At 33.4% G+C, this 26,559-nt stretch overlaps 1 protein-coding gene across 1 annotated transcript in view; it reads right to left on the bottom strand.

Annotated features, from left to right (window-relative positions):
• The window catches only part of form3 (FH2 domain-containing protein formin 3), a 507,951-nt gene that overhangs the window by 99,170 nt on the left and 382,222 nt on the right, over positions 1 to 26,559 (bottom strand). Inside the window, exons 4-5 of the mRNA XM_072535173.1 lie at positions 21,073 to 21,282; positions 6,143 to 6,302 (exon numbers count right to left, since the gene is read on the bottom strand). Coding sequence (XP_072391274.1) covers positions 6,143 to 6,302; positions 21,073 to 21,258 — 346 coding nt within the window. The 5' untranslated portion in view covers positions 21,259 to 21,282. The remainder of the gene's footprint in view (positions 1 to 6,142; positions 6,303 to 21,072; positions 21,283 to 26,559) is intronic.

Here is a 26,559-nt window from a genome sequence, read left to right as displayed (position 1 = left end):
AGATTTACCAGAATTACCAGAAGAATAAGGTTAGCGTGGGCAGGATTTGGAAAACTGAGTTGGATCTTGAAAAGCACTAAAATAGAACAGTATTTGAAAACCAGAATTTACGATCAGTATATCTTCCCCATACTCACGTATGGTTCACAGACGTGGACACTCACCAAGTCCAATATGGATAAAATAGTAAAAGCACAAAGAGCGATGGAAAGATCAATGCTCGGGGTGAGAATTATAGATAAAAAAAAACAAACAAATGGATTAGAAGCAAAATCAAAGTAAAGACGCAGGAGAACATGCTGCCAAATTAAAATGGAGCTTCGCAGGACACAATGCCCGACTGAAGGATAAGAGATGGAACCACGAAATACAACAGTGGAGGCCATGGTTGGGAAAGAGAAGCAGAGGAAGACCACAAATGAGATGGGCTGATGACATTAAGAAGATCGGCGGACACAACTGGAAGCAAGTGGCACAAAATAAAAGACTCTGGATTGATTTGGGGGAGGCCTATGTCCAAAGTTGGATTACTTAAGGTTGAAGAGGAAGAAGAAGATACATATCATCTTCTTTGAGTACCGTGCCCAAGTTTTAGGCGTGGGTAGCTTTCATGACGATTTGCCGATATCGTTCTCCATCTTTCGCGGCATGTAATAATTCATCTGCTTATAAGCCGGTCCATTGACGAAGGTTTCGGAGCCATGAGTATTTCTTTCTACCAATTCCTCTTTTTCCGTTGATCTTTCCGTTGAGTATCAACTGCATTATCCTGTATCTGCTTCCTCTCATTATATGCCCCAGATAGTCGAGTTTTCTTTTTTATCATCTTTATTAAGTCGCCTTCAGTTTGACCTACTCTGTTCAAGACTTCTCTGTTTAAAATGTGTCGAACCCATGATATTCGGAGCATTCTACGATATAACCACATCTCGAAGGCTTCTAATTTGTTCATCATGTTAACCTTCATAATTCAGGTTTCACATCCATACAGTAATACAGGATACACATAACATTTTAGGAACTTAATTCTCAGCTGTAAGTTCAGCTGAGAATTGCTCAGAATAGATCTAAGTTTCATAAATGCTCCTCTTGCAATTTCTATACGAGTTTTAATTTCCTCATCCGGATTTAGTGTCTCGTTTATCCAACATCCTAGGTATTTAAAATGGTTAACTTTTGTTATCGGTTCCTTATTGTCAATTAGTTGTATAGCGCCGAGATCTTGTTTACTAACCACAAGTAACTTTGTCTTTGTTGTATTTATGCTTAGTGTGTTATAAGAGCATTCGCTAGTGACTCGATCTATAAGGAATTGAAGATCTTCGATACTTTCAGCCATGATCGTGGTCTCATCTGCATATCTGATGTTTTTATTAGTTTCTCCCCCGATTCGAACTCCAGATTGCCCTTCCAAAGCTTCGTTAAAAATTATTTCTGAGTAAACGTTAAACAAACACACAACCCTGTCTAACACCTCTTTGAATACAAATTTTGTCTGTTTCTTCGCCGTCTACCAGAATAGAAGCTTCTTGATTCCAATATCTTCTTCTTCTTCTTCTTAGCCCTCTGTCGTCCATGTTTTTGTCCTGAGCAACATATTTGCAATTTGTTCCAGCTATTCTTTTAATGTCATCAACCCAGATCATCTGTGGTCTTCCTCTTGGTCGTTTACTTTCGTAAGGTCTCCAATGTTGTATTGTAGTATTCCAACGTTGGTCTTTTTGTCTAGCAGTGTGGCCCGCGAAGCTCCATTTAAGTTTGGCAATTTTTGTTGCTATGTCCTCGACTTTTGTTTTGGATCTTACCCAGTCGTTCCTTTTTTTATCTGACAGTCGTATACTTAACATTGCTCTTTCCATTGTTCTTTCTGTTGTGGCTAGTTTATTCATGTTTGCCTTGGTTAGGGTCCAGGTTTGACATCCATATGTCATGATAGGAAGGATGCATTGGTTAAACACTTTGCTCGTCAAGCATTGGGGTATTTTGCGGTTCTTAAGTATCCAACTAAGTTTTCGAAATTCTTCCCATGTTAGTCTTGTTCTTCTAGTAATTTCCGCAGTTTGGTTTTTTTTGTCAAGTCTCAGGATTTGGCCTAGGTAGATATATTCCTGGATTTGTTCTATCTCACTGCCATTTATAGTTATACGTCTGGGGTCATCTGTGTTTGTTATTATTTTTGTTTTTTTCATATTCATTTTTAGGCCGACGTATTGGGAGCTGGCTGGTAGTTCCCCCATCATAATTTGCAGTTCCTCAAATGTGCTCGCTATAATCACTATATCGTCAGCGAATCTGAAGTGGTTTAACTTGTTGCCATTAACGTTAATGCCATAGGTTGACCAATTTGTAGTTTGAAGACGTCTTCTAGGGCTAGGTTGAAAAACTTTGGCGATATTACGTCTCCTTGTCTCACTCCTCTCTTAATGGGAATGGGATTTGTATTTTCGTCTAGTTGTACTATTATAGTTGCATTTTAATATTAATTATGTATTAGTTGCCTATATCTCGAATCTATTCTACAATTATTAATAGCTTGTTCTATGACCCACATCTCGATACTACCAAACGCCTTTTCATAGTCGACGAAGGCAAGCAATACGGGTAGTTGGTATTCATTTATATTTTCTATCAATGTTCTCATTGTCAGCAGATGGTCTGATGTATTATATCCTTTGCGGAAGCCAGCCTGTTCAACCGGTTGGTAATTGTCCATTTTGTAGGTTAACCGGTTGTTAATACCTCTCATAAATAGTTTGTATACTTGACTGAGCAACGATATAGGTCTATAATTTTGTAGATCACATTTGTCCCCTTTTTTTGTGTAAGAGTATTACTAGACTCTCGTTCCAGTCTTTAGGGATCTGGCTATTATGGAGACATCTATTAAATAGCTCTGTTAGTACAGGGATTGTTAATGTCTTGCTTGTTTTCAAGAGCTCGGCAATTATACCGTCGTGTCCTTGAGCTTTATTATTTTTTAGCTCTTTTAAATCTCTTTCTATTTCAAATTGTGTTTCTTGTGCCGAATCCAAAATTTCCAATCTTGCTTTCAGAGTCTTTACTTCCAATTTTGGCGTTAAAGTCTCCCATTACTATTATTTTGGATTCTTTGTTGTTGTCTATAGCTTTTTTAAGGTCTTGATTCCAATATAGATGTTGTAAAAGTCTCAGATCGTTATCATCTATTCCAATCATTTCTAGATATTCGAACAGCCTATCATGTTGAACCCTATTAAACGCCTTCTCAAAATCTATAAAACAGACGTAAATTGGTTTCTGTACTTCCCATGATCGTTGAAGTAGTGTTATCATTGAGAACAAAGCTTCCCTTGTTCCCAATCCTTCTCTGAATTCGAATTGTATATTTCCCATTGTGTCTTCATATTTCTGCTTGATTCTATTAAGAATTATCCTAAGAAGTAGCTTGAGAGAGTGACTCATGAGACTAATTAGTCTAAAGTCTTTACGTGATGATGTATTAGGTTTTTTTGGAAGTGGGATAAATATAGACTTCAACCATATTCGTGGTAGTGTTCCAGTTTCGTATATGTGGTTATAAATGTTTGTTAGTTCTGATACATTGTCGTCGTCTAGAAGTTTGAGTCAGTCTGATGGTATTTGGTCAATGCCTGGAGATTTCCCATTTTTTCTTTATTTGATGGCTTTCTCTACTTCTGCTTTTAAAATACTGGGGCCAGTATTAGTATACTTTGTGTTGTTAAGTGGTGGCCTCGTATCCTGACATATTAGGCACTTAAGACAAATATAAATTTCTATTGATGTCTCTTTTATATATATATATATATATATATATATATATATATATATATATATATATATATATATATTTTTTTTTTTGTTCAAAATGTTCAAAAAATAGCAAGCAATTTGAATAATCCAGTCTCAAAGACTTGCACACCCCTTAGAATGACATTCGGGGGTTACAATTCATAGGAGTAAATTGTATTGATTCGTGTTATCAAGAACCACTCAACCGCGCTCCAATGTTCCAGGCCATTCCTTTCCCCCATATAACACTTTGATGCGCGATACGGGCTCACTATCAGCCAAATGATTTTCGTGTGATACATTAACTCCAACACGATATAGTATCCCGATCAATACAAAGATAGTCAGCCCCTGAAACCCCTCTACCCACGGGGCCTTGAAAAACATTTGTACTGCTGAAACAAATAGACAACATCGAAGATATAAACGCGAGCTGGAAGAAAATTAAAAACAACATTGAAGAAGCAGCAACAGAAGCTCTAGGAAAACGCAAAGTCATACTGAACAAAAGAAACAACAAAAATACACCATGGTTCAGAAAAAGAAAAGAGAAATGTAAAGAGAAAAGAGAGGCCTACAGAAAGTAGAAAACATCAAATACTCCAGAATCCCGAGACATTTTTAGAAGAATACGAAATGAAACAAAGCAATTGTTAAGAAAAAAAATGAATACTGGGAACAGTTTACAAAAAGGATGGATAGCGACTTCTACGGTTACAAAAACAAATATGGAGATTCATAAGAAACCAACGGAAAGAAATGGCAGAATTGAAGGAATACAATCACATACCAGCAAACGAATGGGAAATATACATGACGAAACTTTTTAAAGGAAGGGAAAATAATAATGAACACAATAACGTATTAGAATTAAGACACGAAATAGAAATCAGTTTTCAATAAGTAGAGATAGCCATAAATTCACTCAAAAATAGAAAGTCACCAGGACCAGAACCAGCATATCTATGTTTTATAGACCTGACAAAGGCTTTCGATCGCATCTTGTGTAAGTCGAAGACGTCTTACACCTACTGTATAAAAGAAACATACCAATTAATATTATAAAAACCATCGAAAACATCTACTTAATCAATATACCATAATCGAATACAGGCAAAGATAAATGGAAAACTAACACAGTGTTTACCAGTACAAAGCGGAGTCAGACAGGATGACTCGTTAAGCCCACTTCTTTTTAATATAATAATGAACGAAAGAATACAAGCAGTATGTAAAGATCATGGTTACAGAATGGGGAACAAAGAAATCTAAATATTATGTTATGAAGACGACGCCGCATTAATCGCTGAGACAGAAGACGAGCTCCAAAGATTAACACACATCTTCAATACAACAGCCAAGAAATACAATATGATAATATCAGCAGAAAAAACCAAATGTATGACAACATCTAAATACCTACTGTGATGTAAAATCAAAATTGATGGGAAAATAATAAAGCAGGAAGTAAGGTTTAGATATCTGGGAATAGATATAACTAGTTATGGAGGTGCTAAGAAGAAGTACGACAACAAAGCTTAAAATCAATTAAGCAGGATCTCTTAATGACACAATCTGTAAGAACAAACACCTAAGACAAGACACAAAAACAAGAATCCGTAAAGCAGCAATTAGACAAAAAGACAAAACCTGACACATCTACAACGAGACGACTAGTAGAAACAACAGAAAGGAAAATATTTCGACGAATATCAGGGAAAAGTCTGTTGGATAGGAAGAGAAGCAAAAACATAAGAAGAGCATGCAATATAGAAGATATATATGGATGGGTGACAAAACGGAAACAGGAGTGGAACGAACGTATTAGTAAAATGGCAGAGGATAGTATAGTACAAATACCACGAGATAAGTCATAAAATGGATGAAGAAGTATTGGCAAACCAAGAAAAAGATGTTGCGATAATTTCAACAATTTAGGAGGCTAATATTGAAGAAGAAAAAGACTTTAAAGCCTACATACAAGAAGTAAGAAAAAGAAGAGCTAAATTTAGTCGATGAACAATTATTTTCATATATTTTACTGCTACGATATATACTTTTTACATTATTTTCTCCTAAAGAATGAATTATAAATTCTATGTTCTACACTACAACTTCTGTTTTCCGTTTTAAAGGTATAATCTCTCACGGCCTCTTTTTACCGTTTTGCCGTATTTAAGTCGTACAAATTCTTATCCAGGCGCAAAATTTACCTCGATGTGCAAAGTAAGGAACACTATACCTTGATAAGTGTAGATCACAACTCTAAACGCTATATTAGTGCCAAAACCCTTATTATTTTAGAGTTAATACCATTTGATTGTATAAGAAAAATTTGGACATTTTAACTCACCTATAAATTCGTTTCGTAGCCTCGTTCTGTCGTTGAGCCGGGGTGTTGAAATGATCAGACAGTTGATAAAGGCCACCAAGGCAGTTTGATAGTCCACAGCGGTGGCTCGGTCAAGTTCGTGAACTATCACGCTCAGTCTATATCTCTCATTTTTTAATTTCTGAAACAAAAATGCCTAATTGAAAAACACATCTAGTCTAAATATTAGGTGGTCCTCGTATACTATTGAGTATAGGTAAATTGTATTTACGCAAAAAGACCTTTGCATCACAACTGACAAAAAGGGAATGTTTTTGACATAAGTTACATATGTATAGAAGAATCTGACATAAGTTACATATGTATAGAATATAATAATTATTTAATATTTCCTGCATTCTTTATTAAAATAAACAAATTTAACGAAAAAACATATTGTTTTTATCTATTTTCACGTCAGTAACTTACCCGCGACTGTGAGAAAACAGCTTTTTTACAGTCAGATAAGTATCAGCAATTGATCGATCTGCCAGAAGCAAGGGGTACACGGCAGCAATCGCGTCATCTACCAGAAGTCAACGGACACTTGCCATACTACTCAACGACAACAGCAGTCACTTGTGAAACTTTTATTATTATTGTTTCTGCCCATATCTCATTGTTCTCACAACTCCTTGACAACAGCAATAAAACTCAGAGTATTTAAAATTTATAAAAAATAATTAGTGTTACAGTTAATGTAACATCCTTTTTACCATAGACACTTCTATCGTCTATCACGCCTATCGGAGCAGTAGATACTCTTAGTTTGCTTTGGTATTATTAATATGCTTTTCATTTTCGAACTCATTTGTATTTGAACCAATACGTTACAAGTATTGTAGGTTTTTAGTTCTTTTGTTTCGATAATGAGCTCTGGTTTTTTCTCTTTTAGAAATAACGCGGTTATGTCCGGGGCAAATGGTTATATTTTCCCTGTAGGCCATTTAAGTTGCCTAAATGTATTTTATGGTTTTTACTGTTACCAGTAAATCATGGATTTTGGATATTGGAAAATGAGATATTTTTAGGATATTTTATCCTTTCTGAGGATATGTTTATGGTTTATTCCCGGTATTTCTGTATCGGAGATATTCCATAAATTTTAAATGGGGTAATCTCGAGAACTGGATATTTTGTACAGTTTGAACAAATTGTTTCATGGTTTTGAGCAAATTATTTCGGTATTGAAGACCATTCATATGGTTGGCTGCGACCAAGCTACGTGTCATTGGCTGAGAATATGACATGGTTTAATTAAGTTAAGTAAAACATCAATGTATTAATTCTAGAGTCAGTTTGGTTAATCAAATTAAAAATTTCGTTATTTTAATAATATGATCCGTACCAAACACATGGTACCTTTTTGTTGAATTGATTTATCGAGTAATCAGATCCATTGTTCAACAGCTCAATACGATCAACCTTATGATTGTTTTATTAAAAGGTTTAAGAAGATTTTGTGTTTTTGGTCAAATTGTTTTGATGTAATTTATGTTAATTTGATTTTCCTTTAGGGATACCTACTTTAATATATATATTATAATTTTATGAATAAACTGTTCAGTTTATTTGGAAGTCATTTTTTTATTATTATGACATAACATTTAGTTTACCCAAGGATGTATTTTGCTCCAGGGTGATGCATGAACCATAAATATTCTGTTTTGTGTCATAAATATTAAGTACTTATTGAAATACCTAGAGGTATTCACAGGCCACAGATTGATAAAATGAATACCTGGCGCCCATAAAGAATATTTATTGGTTGGTGGATTACTTTTTGAACCTCTGAAAGGAAGAAGCAATTTTCCTTCGAGAATAAGGGTTGGAGATTAAGGGTTCTCTATAAAGTGACTTTTTATTAGCCAAAGTGTTGAGTTTGAGTATAGCTGTGATTACTATTCTAACAATTACGAGTAAAGTTTTGTTTACGTAACAATGGCACCCCTAACGTGGACCACGAAAAATATTTGAAATTAATATTGAATTATTGGTTATGTAAAACAATTACCTTCATATTTTTATCAATTCTGTTACATTTGTTAACCTTATTTCTTTCTTTAGACATTATAATTGTACGTATTTATAATTGACGTAAAAGTTATACTTCTATTCTAATGTGATTCTAATATATACTGATTTCTGTTGTTTTATCAACCATCATAATGTAATTGTCATTGTCATTGTAAATGTCAAAATTTCAAGCTGGAATTAGCTGTTAACATCCAAAAGCGGTCAGAATAACTCTTATCAAAGATATTTATGAATAGGATGCACTGTAAATTTCTTTTATAACCTCTACCTGTGTTACCTTTTTCTTCGGTGAGTTTCTTAGTTTTTGATAAAATTTTTTAATTCTTTGAGCCGCCATGGTACACGCGATATATACTCCATTCCACGAATATACGACTGTTTTAAATTCGCTTTAAGGTATCGATTCAAATGGTCCAATGTGCTGAATTGTACAATAGTAAATTCTCCCCATTTTTAAAATACTGTTATGACAAATATAAACCTTAGATTTAAATATTAAGTTATGATATAAATATAGAGTTAATAGTTTATAGAACAGTAATTCAGATTTTGAAGTATATAATTACTATCATTGAGTTTAGTATTTTAAACAAGTTGGTTTTTGAATTAAGTTATTTAAACGAAGTGTAACAATACTTAAGTGATCAAATAGTGTAATTTATTTAGTAGAATATTCAATTAGTTAAAAAAAAACAAAAAAACTTACTTATTCTCTTATTCTCCTAAAACTATCATCAACGATCAGATTCACAGCCATAATCAGTCGGCGATATATGAAACTGTATATAAATCAATAGCCGGTATGTTATACCCGATACTTTCGGAACTTTTAAGAGTACATCCACTCAAAGCAAACAAATATTTAAAACTAACAAAGGGAAATATTAAATCCTTTTTCTGGTTTCTGAACCATCGTTCTGCCAATTTCTTTTCATTTATATTAAAAATAGTATATTTCTTTTTATCACAGTTGTAGTACCTAATAAAATAATAAAATAGTGTAATATCAAAGAAACCCGGCACGCCTCTTTGGTGTTTACATTTCACGGAAAGCTTACCCAAATGTCTGTCATTATATTTATTCATAGTAGCGTTTGTGTAAAAATTTTTGTTATTTTAGGATTAAATTTCACAATAAATTTTGCGTCTATCTGAACATCTATTAACTGAAATAATTTTAGTTTAGATGTCATACTATACCCTGGCCGCTGAAAACATGGAATCCAAGGTCGCATGATCACTCAATGCAAGCATCGACAGGCGCTCGAAACTAGACCTTATGGGAAACTGTTTACACCGTCATTATTTGTGTTATGATACTATAACTTAAATGTTTTATGTATCATGATTTGTGTTTCACTATCGCCGGCTGGTGAATTTTGTGAAAATGTTTAAAATTAATGTAAATCAATAACCTCTAAAAAACGGTATAAATATATTATAGCAACATTGTTAGTTCGTTTTTGTTGAGCGGTGTAAACGTGGGAAAAGTGATAACATAGGAAGAGGAATATTTAAGAGTGCGTGCCATTCACATGATCATTCCATCTTTTCAGCGGCTCAACTATAGTAGATCCTTTTTAATGGAATAATGATTAGACCAATTTACCTTCATACTTCTACTTGCACAGTAAAATATTCGTTGTCGAAGTAATCCAAAACAGTCGTATATTCGTGGAATAACCTATACCACCTTTTTCGGTATTGTTAAGCGGCGGTGGTCTTATAAATGTACCAGCTTACATTGCAGTTATACAGTTTTTTGACTAATGTAACAGCCACCTAGTGCAGACTACGCAAACAGCAAACACACTGGCATGCTTAAATCCAGATTTTATCGCCTTATAATTATTTTATTGTCAGCGCATCGTTTACTGACGCTTGTCGACAGTTTTTTATTAATAAGTTACTGAAAACTGAAGTATTTACAAAATAATTGTGTTCAAGACGTGTGTTGAGGTTGCTAGGTAAGTAATAAATAAATCTAATTGATAATATTTGTGTCGCAATTGAAAATCCACAAAGTTTTCTCGTGGTACAATATTCGTACCACCGCTCCGCATATGATATTTTACAAAATTAATTTTTATCTAGGAAAACGTCAAGATTGAGAAAAGACGATACCTTTTACCCTAATTGGCATGACGATAGACGAATTTCAAGCGGAACTGGATAATATAGATGAAGGTGTAGAGGCAATACCATCTGATTCCGAATCGATAGTAGACGTTTCTGAAAATGAAGATCACGAAGCGGTTAAAACTCCAACGGCAGATGTCGAGGAAATTTATAACAGTTCAGGTAAAGAGTCTGAGGCTGGCTTGCTACTAGAGGAGACAACAGATATTAATAGAGCTCCTAGACCGGAAAATAATGATTCTGCTTATACGCCTCCAACATGGTCAACTAATCATAGACCTATCTCTCCTAAAACTTTACCCATTCTTCTGGAGTACCAGACTTTATTAAAGAGCTTGATAATCCAACCCCATATAATTTGTTTCACTGCTTCATAAATGATGATTTTATTGAATATTTGGTATTCCAAACTAATTTATATGCAGAGCAAATAAAAAAAACTCACGGTAAAAACTTTTTGTCGACTAAATTTAAAGAAATAAAAACGTAGTTATAAAGACTACTGGTCCAGTACATCTGACCTTCAATATGCGTACATATCCAGTTTGATGAGTCTCAAGCGATTTAGTTGGTTACTTGGCCATTTTCATGTAAACGATAATTCTGCTATGCCTGTTCGTGGTTCACCGAATTTTGATATGCTGTATAAACTGCGCCCAATAATAGATTTATTACTAAATAAATTCGAGAATTGTTTGTATCCATCTCAGCAACTAGCCGTCGACAAATCAATGATAAAGTTCAAATGCCGGAGTGCACTGAAGCAGTATATGCCAAAAAAACCCATAAAACGAGGCTGTAAAGTGTGGAGGCTGGCAGATAAATCCTATCCGATCCGATGGCTATTGTCTAAAATTTTATCTATATTCAGCGAAGGCCGATTCAGCAGAAAAAAATTTAGGGGCACGGGTGGTTAATTATCTGACAGCTTATATTCGTGGCAAGTATCATGTTCTTTATTTTGATAATTTTTTTAATAGTATACCTTTGATGGAGGAATTGAAGAGACACAACATCCATGCAGTAGGTACTGTAAAAATGTCTTGTCAATATCTTCCTACTTTTAAAATTGATCAAAAAAATGAATCGAGGAGAGTATCAGTGGTTTACCAGCTATTCTGGATTGGTAGCAGTAAAATGGAAGAATAGGAGAGCAGTACATATAATTTCCAACTTCCACAACCCTGAAGATGTCAGTGAAGTGAGTTGAAAAGAAAAAAATGGCGACAGACGTCTAATACATACCATGTCCTCATATTGTAAGTGATTACAATCAAAATATGAATTTTGTAGATAAATTTGACCAGATATTATCAAGTTACAAAATTGATCGTTGCAGTAAAAAATGGTGGCATCAAATATTTTTTTATTAATTAGATGCTGCGGTTGTAAATGCATACTGCCTTTACAAGTTGATGAACTTGCCTAAAGTAACATCAAAAGATTTTCGCCGTGCTGTTATTAATGGCTTATTGGCAGACCAAATTGCTTCTAAAAAGAGGTTATCTAATGGAATGCCAATAAACACAATACCAATCAAAAAAGCAAAGTCATTTGTTGTCATTGAGGTGCAACTACATTCTTTAGAACATCAGTCACAGCGAAGTTCAAGAAGAAGATGTGCTTTGTGCAGCACCAAAGACAAACAAGTTAGGAGTGAATGAATTTGTTCTGTGTGTAAAGTTTCATTATGTTTATCTTAAAGCAAATAATGCTTTCAGAAATACCACAATAAACTGTAAGTTCGCTTTTTTCTATTATATTATATTAGTTTTATGTCTGCAAACTTGTACCAACTGGTACGGTGGTACAAAATCTGAAGCACCCCATAAATAAAAAAATAAAAACCAAGTTGCAAAAAAACATCGGATTGTGTATCAATAGAAGATAATTAACCTCTTGATGTGTTTCTCTTTATTAATTTGTGAATAAAAGTATTGTTGCTCCACTAAGGCATTTTTTGCATGAATACTTTTGCTCCTCAAAGAGTTAAGTGGTGTAGATCTTTTGTGTAAACATGGCTACTAGGTTTAAAGTAGAGCATTTATTGACTGGAGGGTTGGAGTATGACTTGAGAAGTACAGGAATTTTTGTTCCAGATACAGTAGAGGTACGGAAAACAGTTTTACGAGGAGTACTACAACATTATGGTTTCAAATCGGAGTATCTTATTTCCTGCAGAGGTGTGTTATTATGTTAAAAAAGAGAAGCGAATATTGTAGCTACTGTTGAGGAATAGTAGGTCAAGTAGCTCGATGAGCTACTTCACCTACTAAAGGAGTTAGGGATTCATGAGTATGATCGGCTATCATCTTGATTGAGTCATGTTACAGGTCGTATTCAGAATTGTACAAGTAACATGAACAGGAGGCTGAAAGGAAGGTATTGTTGCTTCAAGTCTTAGGTTTAGAACTAATCCGTCTGCATAGTCAACACCTGCCACTTTTACTACTAATCAGTTCACCTATTACTAATCTTATCCGATACACAAATTAGGTCTGACTTTTGATGGTAGGTCTGAGGAAAGTTCTATTGTGAATTTTTTAGAGAAATTAAAATGTTTGAGATTATCTCGAGGTATTTTCGAAGATAAACTATTAGAATCTGCGGGGGATTTGCTTACTGGAGTTTTTACCTCGTATCTGAATAATAAATCTTCTTTTGATTATTGGAATAAACTTGTGAAGCAATTTAATATCGAATTTTTGCCATATAACTATCAGGAAGACTTATTGGATGAAATTCGTACAAAGTAACAGAAGAATTCGGAACCCGTGTCCCTTTTCATTAATTCGATGCAATGTTTATTTGGCCTTTTGGAGACAAAATCTTTTGATCTAACAGAAGCTTCCAGTAGTTCGTATCGTCCTGAGAATAGTATGGATTTTAATGTTAATAATCGAGCTGTAGATAAAAGGACTTTCCATCCTATAAGGCCAATTAATACTGCAACGTCCAGTAATAGAAACACAGTATATGGGAATTGTGGAGGGACTCATGTTCTTGCTCAGTGTAACCTACCCCTAAAATAGTTTTGTTATGGTTGTGGACTTTCGGGAATTTTCAAGCCCAGATGTAATATCAGTTTAAAAAACGAGTATGTCAGCACCCACCATCAGGCGATCTTTCTTAAAACACTTCAAATCTCGAAAAAAAAAAAGATCCAGTAAAAAAACTTTTCCACCAAAAGACCAGTAAAATAGTTGTCGACTTCTCAATTATCTGTTAGTTTTAGTAAGAATTCCAAGGATGAGTGGTGTTCTTGGCGTCAAATGAAAAATTTTTGTCGTGCAGATGTCTCGTTACCGTTGTCTATTAGTACTCTGTTATTTAAAAAGGAGCATGACAATCGTCCTTATATCAATGTGAATATACTAACTAAATAAGTTTCTGCGTTGGTCGATAGTGTTTTTAGGTTTTGGTTTCAGAAGTTGATATATTTCCCTACTTGAGTTTGAGTAGAGCTTTGATTTTTATCCTAACAATTACGGGTAAAGTATTTCTTTAACGTAACATTAGTTACAAATATGATGATTACTTATTAGTTGAATAAATAAAAATAATATGAATAATTATTTAAATAATAGCGATCATTAATATAATAAATATTTTTCTCTTCATGTCTCATACAAACATAACCTATACGATTTGGCGAACAGCACATTTTAATTACGACAGAATTTCTGTTAAAAATACGTTTATTTTGACGTTTCGATTTCCATTTCGGAAAAAAGCCATTTTCTGCAACATACGCGTAGTTCAAAAATTTATGAACAACGTAGTAGAAGCAATAATTTTAACGGGACCTTTCAATGGTAAATATGTACTTAGTCCTCAGATTCACACGATTCTGATCGATAGATACACCATTTAAATTAAAAAGACTGCAATTCCCAATGCCATTGGCATTTTACTTTCAATCAATACAGCTCAAGATCTGAGCAGCTGAACTAGGTATATAAAGAAAATGACCATGATACCCTAATGGCACTACATCAGATCATAAAAGAAATATGGACACCGAAATCTCTCCTCAGTAATTGGAATATTTAAATACTTTGCACCATACACAAAAAAGGAGATATCTTTGAATGCTCTAACACCAGAGGAATTATGGTTCAAATTCATTGTATTAAATATTTCCCACTATCCTATGCCACGGTATAGGATTATACACAGAATGAATAATAGGAAAATACCAAGATAGTTTCAGAAATGGTAAATCGACAATTATTCCGATTTCAACCCTGAGACAAATTAGAAAAAACCACTGGGCTATTGCATAGATACTCATCACATATTTATAAACTACAAGGAAGCCTACGACTCTTTATATAGAAGAGAAACACTCAGAGCAATAAAAGAGTTAAGAGTACCAAACCAGTTGGTAAATTTAACAAAACTATTAAAAAAGTTAAGTATAGGGTACGAATGCAGTGGGAACTGTTCAATCTGGCACCGAAAAGAGTAATACGTATGTCACAAATTACAAGCATCGGTATAATATATAATAAATTAGTGCAAATCCTTGCCTATGCTGATGATATAGATATTGTTGGGAGAATGGAAAACGCTATAGGATAGGCGTATGTAGTACTAAAAGAACCGACTACAAAAATCGGTTTAATAATCAACCACAAATCTTACGGCTACTTGTTATAGAAAACGATGTCACCAAACTAGTTTACAAATTTGTATATCTGGGAGCGCTCGTCAACATTAAAAATAATTCTACCGCAGAGATAAACCGCAGAATTGGTACGGTCAACAAGTCCTATTTTGGGCTCAATCTTCTTCTTTAAAATAATACGCCCAGTCCTAATATATGATTAAGAGATCTAGACTCTAAAAAAATAAGTAATAAAATCATATTAGGATGTTTCGAACAAAAAGTACTATTAATAGTAATAGAAAAAGATACCACTTCGAACTTTATAGAATATACCAGGGATATTATAGATATCGTAAAATTTATTAAGATAGGACGTCTAAGGTGGATAGGGCATATATTGGGGATTGAACAAAAATGACCCACCTAGAAAAACGCTCTTTATAGACCCATTATCAAACCCACGTAACAAACACGGACACATTAATAAAGATGAAAAAAGAAAAACAAATACTCAACACTATAAAGAAAAGAAAAATGAAATACTCATTTCCACTCAAAAAAGGAAAAGTGGAAGGAAAAGGAGGACCGGGGAGACGACGCATGTCCTGGTTGAAAAATTTAAAGAAGTGGAGTGGAAAAACAACAATATAACTCTTCAGAACTGCTGCATACAGAGTAAAATGAGCCGTGATGATCGCTCATGTCCTTGAAGGATAAGGTACACGAAGAAGAATAATAGACGCATTGATCAGAGAAGAGAAAGACCCAGAACAAGGTTCCTTGATAACATCGATAAATATATGAGAAATATGGGAATGGTGCTGGGCGGAGAAAGGCGATGGATAGGGACGACTGGAGACAAATTCTTGAGGAGGCTAATACCCACACAGATTTGTAAAACCAAAATGAACTAAAAGCTCAAGGTCAATCTTTGAAATTGTGTGGTTTAGATTTAGATGCGGATTGCTTCTCACATAAACAACTGTATGTTGCGTGATCCCGTGTCGGCAAACCAGATACCTTTTATCGACAATGGAAAAACAAAAAATATTCAGATAATGTATACCGAAATATATATAATCTGGTCAATTTAGACATAAGAATAGTAGTCAAATAACAAAAATTCCCTGAAAGTCAAATATTGATAGAGAGCTGGGGTTTACCGTTCTGTAACGGTACACCGGATACATACATACGAAAACCTACAGAATCTGACAATAGGGGACTATAACATCGAAAGCATGAAACATTTTACATATCTAGGTTCACTAGTTACTGCAGATAACAATGTCAGTGAAGAAGTTAAGAGAAGAATACATATTGCTAATAAAACATATAATGGACTAATTAAACATCTAAGATCTAACAACATCACAAGAAAAACCAAATGCAAAATATACAAGACCCTGATAAAACCGGTCCTTCTATATGGATCAGAGACATGGACACTGTCGAAAAGCGATGAAAACCTATTAGGTACGTTTGAATGAAAAATCCTTAGACACATATATAAGGGGGTAAAAGAAAATGACATTATGGTGCAGAAGATATAATTTTGAACTATACACAGTATACAATATACCCGAGGTCATAACATCCACAAAGATCGAACGTCAGCGCTAGATGGGCCATGTTCAACAGATGTTGGAGACTGAAACACCAAAACATATAATGAGGCAAACACCAGTAGGGAGAAGGTCAAAGGGAAGACCCAAACTTGGATACATGGAACAAGTGGAACAAGATTTGAAAACACTTTAGAGATTACCAACTGGAGAAACAAAGCAAGGAACAGAAAAGAATAGCGGAAAATCCTAGAACAAGCCAGAACCTAGAAAGGGTTGTTGAGCTACTGATGATGATGACGGGGTTTACCGTTACAAATAAAGTTTTAAAAATCCGCATTGATCGTATGTGTGCTACAAAAGTTATTCTAAGTCAAGGTCAAAATTTGAGATTTTTTGGATTTTTTTTGAAAACGTTTTATCAAAAAAAAAACCTGAAACCAAAGTTGTAGATCTTAAAATTTTCTACAAAAATAGTCTGTATAATTTCTTTCCCAAGAATTACCCTTCCTGAGATATCGCGATTCTAAGAGTCACAATATACATAATATCCACTGTTTCTTTTGATAAAACTTACCGTTTTTGAGAAAAATCCAAAAAGCCTCAAATTTTGACCTTTGCTCTCGAAAAAGGCACACATACGATCGATGGGGATTTTTAAAACTTTATTTGTAATGGTAAATCCCCCAGACTTTCACCAATATTTGGCTTTCCGGAAATTTTTGTTATTTTGAATGTCTATATTGACCGGAGTAATAAAATAAATATAAAAATTTAATTCTGGTATTACTTTTGGTCTAAATTTAATTCTGGTCTACATAAATTTTTGTACTATTGACCAATAGCTGGATGTCATGTAACAAATTTAAATAAATAAAAATACATATCACTGACAAGCATGTAATAATAAGCAATAATCATTACGAATAGTTGGTGGTTATATAATCGCAATTTATCTAACAGACATCAAATAATGAAATAATCTATTTAGTACAGCAATTCACGCACATTATTCGTTACGTTTTACTTTCCATTAATTTTAATTCACGTATCTATAGTAAACATATTGTATAAACCAAAGTACAAACAAATCAGTATCTAGGTTAAGACATTTATCGAAAAAGGCGAAAATCGATTATTTTAATTCATTCACTTTAAAGAGGCCGAAATAGCTATATGAAGGCTATATTCTTTACGTTAAAGGAGTTTTAAAGTTTTTTGCTTAATTTAATTATTTTTTTTGTAATGCAACAATAGAATAAGCCTATAACGTAATAGTCATAGTCATAGTCATAGTCATCTTTATTGATCCTTTAAGACATTCAAAATAAATGTATAGGATACGTCACTACAGAATTTGGTATAAAAAACATTAATGTGTATAATACAATATTCACAGTGTAAAAAAAATTGACAAAACATAAAATATATAAAATATCATTTTTACAAGTAAAATATGAAGCTATTGCAGTTTGTCCTCAAGATATTCATTTATAGAATAATATGCTTTTCTTAAGAGTAAATCTTTAACATTTTTTTTAAATTTAGAGATAAGTGGTATTTCTTTCACAGTTTTTGGCAAATGATTGTATAAGGTCAGTCCCATATATCTGAAGCAATTTTGAATTTACTGGAAATGAATTGATTTCCTCTTTGACATAAAGTAAACATTTATAGATATATAGGCAGTAGAAAGTTAAAATTTGATGTTTAATAAAAACTGGTTTACAAGACTGTTGATAATCCAAATTAAAAATTTTACGGATAATTTTTTTTTGGTTAATGAACACTTTGTTACTATCTACTGAGTTCCCCCACAAAATTACATTGTAGCACATGTGGCTGTAAGCAAGGCTATAATAAACGTTCATTAATGCCGAGATGGGTAGTGTGTTTTTAATTCTAGATATAGCATAAAAAGCTTTATTCAATTTCATGTTCACTGAATTCACTTGCTCTGACCATTTGAGATTACAATCAATGAATACACCCAAAAATAGAAATGATACCTATAATTCCAAACGATAAAATTACATCTGAAATATTTTGGACCTCAGCAAAATAACGACAATTAAATCGTAAAGAGTAAGTCCGGTACACCGGGGCAAGTGGAAAATTGAGGCAAGTGGAATCAATGCTTATTATGCTAAACTCTTGCCAAATGTCTCCACCTATTGAATACTAGCCTATTTATAATCTTTATATGCTCTGTGGTAGATATTCATTTACGGTTTGAATTTGACAGCCGACAGATTGTTGACGTGTCGTTGCATAGTTATTTATCAGGTTTTCGTTGTCAGTGTGTATAATTTCGAACAGAATTGAGAAATTATTTAAACTGTTCAAGTAAGTACCCACTAGAGAGTAGTCCTTTATATTTCAAACGCAGGGAAAACGTACATTAGTTCACATTAAGTAATCAATGCATGGGTTATACTTACCCCAACAAAATGGTGTACTGGTCAAGCGAGCAAGCGGTTTCGATCAAGAACCTATGTTAGATTCCACTTGTCCCAGTTTGTAATTGATAATTTATCTTATTTATGTTAGACATGGTGTGTACGTACGTTCCAAAAAGCCGCTGTTTCTTTACCCCAAACATACTCTAAAATCAGCCATTGAAGCTGGGGAGAAAAAAAAAAAAATAACTGTACACAGAGCATCAATAATTTATAAGATTTCCAAAGCAACCTTATTGAAACATGTTAGAAGATGATGTTGAAAAAAAGAAAAAAAGTAGCAGGAAACATTATGGAAGTGGACAAATGGGGGTTTGGCCTGTCTAAGAAAGAAGTGTTGTTACTTATAGGTTGTTATGCAAACGAGCATAAGATCGAAATAAGATCGATTCACAAATAGTGAAAGCAGCAGGAAAAGGGAGTGTGGATCTATTTATTGTCAGTGATTACTCTGCTAAAAAAGTCATAAAAGTTGTTTCTTCCTCAGCTACCTACAATATAGAAGAAACTAGTCTTTGTTTAGATCCGATCAGATTAAAAGTTTTTTCAAATGGAACAGCTGCTCATAGAGTAACTAGTGAGTATGGGAAAGAAAACTACCACCGCATAAGAATGTGTGGGACTCATGGCTCGCAAAAAGGGATGACAAATATCCGGATAACCTATTTGGCCACAAAAAATGGCTAAATGGAAGCGAAACTGTTTCAAAATTATTGCAAAAACATTTTTTTAAGAAACAACCCAGGACCCACCTGTTATTATTATGTAGGATGGTCATAGCTCTCATGTTGACATTCTCACTTCTTCAAATGACAAGACAAGAAAGCATACACATTTTTAATCTTACAAACACTTCAGAAAAAGCATAAGTAATTAAGTTTAGAGTATGCGGATCTCTCATTAATTGTGGATGCATACGTATTCGACGGAATATGAACATAGGAGGGACAAACTGTCCTGAAGCATTTACAGCGCATACTATGGTAATATTTTTCCCTCTTTCAAGCGTCTGAACGACGCTTTAAAAAGAGTTCTAACCAATCTTGACCAGCGAATTTTTTATCGAGTCGAGACAGTGTTTTATTTTATCTGCTTCAGCAAACTGATCTGCTAAACGCCCTAGTTCTGCTGGTGTGATTCCAAAAAACATATTAGCCAATTTTTTAACATGGTTGGCAATGGTGAAAAGTGGAAGAAGAACTACACAAACAAGTAAATAAGGAGAACAGATCAACACAATGTCTAAGTAACACAAAACGGTGAAACAAATACCTAGTCAAAATGAAAACTAGGATATATAAATCAACAGTAAGGCCAATAATGGCGTTCATAGCGGAAACACGTATGAAGTGAAGAAATACGAGCAAGATTTCAAATAGAGAAAAAAAAGAAGAAAAATAGAATGGAATCAATATCTAGAAAGAATGTCAGAAAACGAAACAGTAATAATGACAAAAAAAGGATCACCAATCAGAAGAAAGACAATGGGACTCTCGAGAAAAAGGTGGTTTAACATCAATTGATGCTAACTAATCGAAGTAAAACAGGCATGAGCCTATCACTGTATTTCATTTTTGAATGCTATAACGCAGATATTTTTTATTTTAAGAAATACTCATATAGCTTTCTCTTTATAAATTTAGTATCTAATCCTCAAAGCTGTAAAATTCAAATATTCTCTCAATATGCGCCTAAGTTTATTTGAACGGTTTCTTCTGTTTAACAATGCAAAATACTTACAATTTTGTACATCGTTTTTTAGGACGCCTTTTATCCTTTTTGACTAGAGATTTAAATACTTCCAATGCAGTTTTTTCAGCATATTATGGTACTGGTATCAAGGAAAGCCTACGTTATTTTCTCCATAAACTATTATGTGGTTCAGTAACACTGTATTTGTACTGAAATGGCTCTCTAATCTTAATAAGAATAAATATATTGTGTTGGTATGAAACTGAGTTCATTAATACACCACTCAGGACATACTAGACGGGCACGTTAACATTCGTGTTACCCACAGAATTTTGGTTACAAAACCAAACAAAAACTAAGGAAATACGAAATAAATTCTTACTAAATAAGAACAACTGAAGTACCTACCTTAAAATGATCTAATGTATCAAGTGCCCTTGCTCGGCCATCTTCGTTGTGGACGCACAGAGCTGACAGCAATTCGAATACTTGTTTCTTGACAGTAGCATTTTGAGTATCCAAGGCTGCCGCTAACTTTCGAATATAATCGGGGTTCTCGACGATGAAGTCCAGTCCTATCCTGGACGAATCCATGCCGAGATCCTCCTTAGTGACGGCCTGCAAAAGAAATAAATTGATAAGACTTATCTTACTTTGTATAACTTACTTAGTATAAAATGAATTTTACAAATTTTATATATTATGTAAGAAATATAGAAATATATAATTTAAATAACACTCTTATTTCTTTATTTTTCACTTATGTCAAGTGCCAAAAAACATATGAAACTAACGAAGACCATCAAACACGGTATGTCTCGAACTCCGGAATATAAAACTCGATTTAAGGGTAAGTAAAAGTATTTATGAAAACACCTAAAATGTTGCCAAAAGTGATTGCGTGATACAGGATATTTTAAGGCTAATGTATATACGATGGAATATAAAAAAAGAGACATTAAAAAGAGATGCAACCTATAAACTCATAAAAAAAATTAAGCAAGCTAAATAATGACTCGATAAGTTTGGATAGACTAACATGTGGTATACATGGTCATAAAACACTAAGGAAGTCAATTTGTGACCAAGCGAAAAATGTATTTATATATATATATATATATATATATATATATATATATATATATATATATATATATATATACGAAGTAACAAGAAGTCCAGAGACCTCTCTCTGATAGTAAATTAGGTGAACCGCAAATTCAAAGCCTCTTACTAGAGACTTTTAACGACGCTAGAAGTCCTTTTACTTCAACATGCATCTACGATTCACCTTTGAAAATTACTATCTTTTTCGCTCTTTACGTAGAGAAAGACGTTTAAATGAAAGTGAAAGATTGCATTTCATTTCAATCGGAACTCCACCATTGCTCTACACGTGTTTCGAGTTATTCAACTCATCATCAGGAGCACTTGTGGAAATTCAACTGAAATGAAATGCAGTCTAGTATTTGGTTATTATAACCAAAATAACAGCCAGGTACGCTAGCATTGACATCTATACGAAGTAACAAGAAGTCCAGAGACCTCTCTCTGATAGTAAATTAGGTGAACCGCAAATTCAAAGCCTCTTACTAGAGACTTTTAACGACGCTAGAAGTCCTTTTACTTCAACATGCATCTACGATTCACCTTTGAAAATTACTATCTTTTTCGCTCTTTACGTAGAGAAAGACGTTTAAATGAAAGTAAAAGATTGCATTTCATTTCAATCGGAACTCCACCATTGCTCTACACGTGTTTCGAGTTATTCAACTCATCATCAGGAGCACTTGTGGAAGTTCAACTGAAATGAAATGCAGTCTAGTATTTGGTTATTATAACCAAAATAACAGCCAGGTACGCTAGCATCGCATTTATACGAAGTAACAAGAAGTTCAGAGACCTCTCTCTGATAGTAAATTAGGTGAACCGCAAATTCAAAGCCTCTTACTAGAGACTTTTAACGACGCTAGTTTTACTTCAACACGCATCTACGATTCACCTTTGAAAATTACTATCTTTTTCGCTCTTTACGTAGAGAAAGACGTTTAAATGAAAGTAAAAGATTGCATTTCATTTCAATCGGAACTCCACCATTGCTCTACACGTGTTTCGAGTTATTCAACTCATCATCAGGAGCACTTGTGGAAGTTCAACTGAAATGAAATGCAGTCTAGTATTTGGTTATTATAACCAAAATAACAGCCAGGTACGCTAGCATCGACATCTATACGAAGTAACAAGAAGTTCAGAGACCTCTCTCTGATAGTAAATTAGGTGAACCGCAAATTCAAAGCCTCTTACTAGAGACTTTTAACGACACTAGAAGTCCTTTTACTTCAACACGCATCTACGATTCACCTTTGAAAATTACTATCTTTTTCGCTCTTTACGTAGAGAAAGACGTTTAAATGAAAGTGAAAGATTGCATTTCATTTCAATCGGAACTCCACCATTGCTCTACACGTGTTTCGAGTTATTCAACTCATCATCAGGAGCACTTGTGGAAGTTCAACTGAAATGAAATGCAGTCTAGTATTTGGTTATTATAACCAAAATAACAGCCAGGTACGCTAGCATCGACATCTATACGAAGTAACAAGAAGTCCAGAGACCTCTCTCTGATAGTAAATTAGGTGAAACGCAAATTCAAAGCCTCTTACTAGAGACTTTTAACGACGCTAGAAGTCCTTTTACTTCAACATGCATCTACGATTCACCTTTGAAAATTACTATCTTTTTCGCTCTTTACGTAAAGAAAGACGTTTAAATGAAAGTGAAAGATTGCATTTCATTTCAATCGGAACTCCACCATTGCTCTACACGTGTTTCGAGTTATTCAAATCATCATCAGGAGCACTTGTGGAAGTTCAACTGAAATGAAATGCAGTCTAGTATTTGGTTATTATAACCAAAATAACAGCCAGGTACGCTAGCATCGACATCTATACGAAGTAACAAGAAGTCCAGAGACCTCTCTCTGATAGTAAATTAGGTGAAACGCAAATTCAAAGCCTCTTACTAGAGACTTTTAACGACGCTAGAAGTCCTTTTACTTCAACATGCATCTACGATTCACCTTTGAAAATTACTATCTTTTTCGCTCTTTACGTAGAGAAAGACGTTTAAATGAAAGTAATTTTCAAAGGTGAATCGTAGATGCATGTTGAAGTAAAAGGACTTCTAGCGTCGTTAAAAGTCTCTAGTAAGAGGCTTTGAATTTGCGGTTCACCTAATTTACTATCAGAGAGAGGTCTATATATATATATATATATATATATATATATATATATATATATATATATATATATATATATATATATATTTAATACACGAAAACGATTTAATAATATCGTTTTCCGTCCTCTATACGAAATGTGCAAAAGATTAATTATTTTAACAAAAGCTGGTATCGCTTTGATGAATTGAAAAGCTACATATATGGCGTAGGAGGACTAATTAGTCAAACTTTCCGTGTTCGAATCGGTATCAATAGAGTGTTATGGCATCATTTTAGCAGCCTTGCTTAGTCAGACACTCGGGCTGATACAAACTCAAACTCATAAAGTTCAACGACTGTCTTTTGAATATTTCGTTTTCGTTCATGACCGTCAAAGTAGATGGTAAAGATAAAGACCCCTGGCAAAGACAGGACAACGTCTTAAGAATTATCGTCTAATCCCTAGGGATTATTTGATGTTCTCCACGTTACGTTGATCGGTATGATTTAGGGTTTTAGATTTTAAATATTATATAAAAGTTTATTAAATGTCGACCTTAATATACATTTGCCTATCAAATAGATTTACAAATAATCCGTAATGTGTTGTTTTGTAATTACTTTTTCGTATATAGGTATTTGTTTTATATTTTACGAGAGTTTGCAATATAAATAATGTAAAACACTATACATACGATTCCGCATGTTGAACGGAGTCGTAGGACACAATCTACTAGCTACTTAACATTCAGTGCTGATGTTTCGTTTGAAATTTAAATCGCAAGATTTTGCTTGTACTGCATTCTAACATATCGACAGAAAGACGAACGGCTGTATAAATTTATATCGACTATCTTTGATTTATATAAATGGCACATAAAATAAATCTATTGAGGCAGATGATTCAATATTTAAATTTAATTTACATGCAAGTCATGCACTAAAGAAACTTTCAATTTAAGCTGGAAGACTTTATTTGTTTTGTATAGGAATTGTAGATACACAAAGGTGGTAACACTGTATTTAGAATTAATCGTATATAAAAGACTGGTAACTTTTCTCGTCGCATGCGACGGGGTATTCAATCAATTGTCATCTACAGTCAGTCATTAAATTTTTAAAATAATAAATTTTTGTGCATATAATCCAAGTAAAAATAAAATATGAGCTGGGGCACTTATCACCTGACATCATGTTGTTTTACTATACCCTATATATATATATATATATATATATATATATATATATATTGGATTTGAAATTTCCGCGGGAGCTATATGTGGTTTCAGATGTTTTCCGTGTTTGACTCCGCGTTAAGTAGTTTTGGTTTTTTGAAAAACCATTGTTTTGGCGACGTTTCGGCAAGGTCACACTCGACTGATAATGAAAGGGAAAGTGGAAGAAAGAAGGGGTCCAGGAAGAAGAAAATGCTCCTGGCTGAAAAATGCCATTTTAAAAATACCAGCTAGTTTGGAAAGGATATTACACTAAATTAACTAACTGCTAAAATTAGTTACTTATGATTTTTTATTTAAAAAGTAGCTTCATTTTTCGAATAAAATTTGAAGTTGTGTAAAAATAGTGTAAATACGAGATCTTTTTATTATCCACAAATTTGCTGACAACGTTAAACTTTTTTCCATAGGACTGAGTAGTTTTGCCGAAACTCATGATAAAACATTTTTTCCCATCAAAAACTCACTCCCTTTGTTATATTTTTTCCTTTTACAAAGGCTTCCATTCTGATACTTTTTTTTCACCTTGTATCATTTCGAAGGTTTTATAACCAACTTTTCGGTTCACCTATTTAGAAAGACATACATAAAAAAATATTATATAGCAAACAAACATCACTTTTTTAAGGGCTTTTTAATGACATTTTTTGAAAAAAAATCTGTTTTTTTATTTTTTTTATAGTTTTATTATTCCCATTGCTATTTGTATAAGAACTATAGAGGAATACCGTAGGCAGCAATAAGTATTTAAACTTTTGATATATAGGATAAATATTTAATGTACATACTTATATAGACAAATGGACGTATTATCAAGGTGTTATTATTATTTACGGCCAATATTGCAAACCAAGGGTTTTGATTCACATATTGTGCAAATTTTTGAATACCACAAAAAATAGAAGTAGAAAATCTTTATTTACCAATCAAAATAATTTATAACTCTTTGCCGTAAAAATCAGTCAGTTATACATGACATAATTCGATTATGTTGAGATGAGGTTAGAATGAACTCAGTCTTGAAATGAAAAAATGATCAGTTTTATTATCCGCAGGAAAATTTATTATGGGTATTCGATAGCTTTAAGTAATAGGAAGAACAGTGTAACACATATCGAGGTAGTCAGATCGGCCTTATTTTCTCTATAAACCAAGGCCAAAGTTCTAAATGTAGTTTTTTTCTTTAATTTTTAGTTAATTTTTAAATTGAGAAAATATTGTGTTATGAAGTGACCATTTGAATGTTTACCAGTTGAAATCCATCAATAATTTGATGAGATAATTGTAAAAAACTATTTTCTCCGCACTTTTTAATTAATGTTAATAAAAACTATCTGAATAAAATTTCCTAGAGTCACATAACATTAAAGAGAAATCCTTCATTTTGTCAAATCCCAACTATAACATGGTGTTCCTATAAGATCAGTAGTTAGTTTCTTT

The sequence above is a fragment of the Diabrotica undecimpunctata genome, chromosome 6, assembly GCF_040954645.1.
Source record: "Diabrotica undecimpunctata isolate CICGRU chromosome 6, icDiaUnde3, whole genome shotgun sequence".
Lineage (NCBI taxonomy): Eukaryota > Metazoa > Arthropoda > Insecta > Coleoptera > Chrysomelidae > Diabrotica > Diabrotica undecimpunctata.
This window is presented reverse-complemented; position numbering and strand designations above follow the sequence as displayed.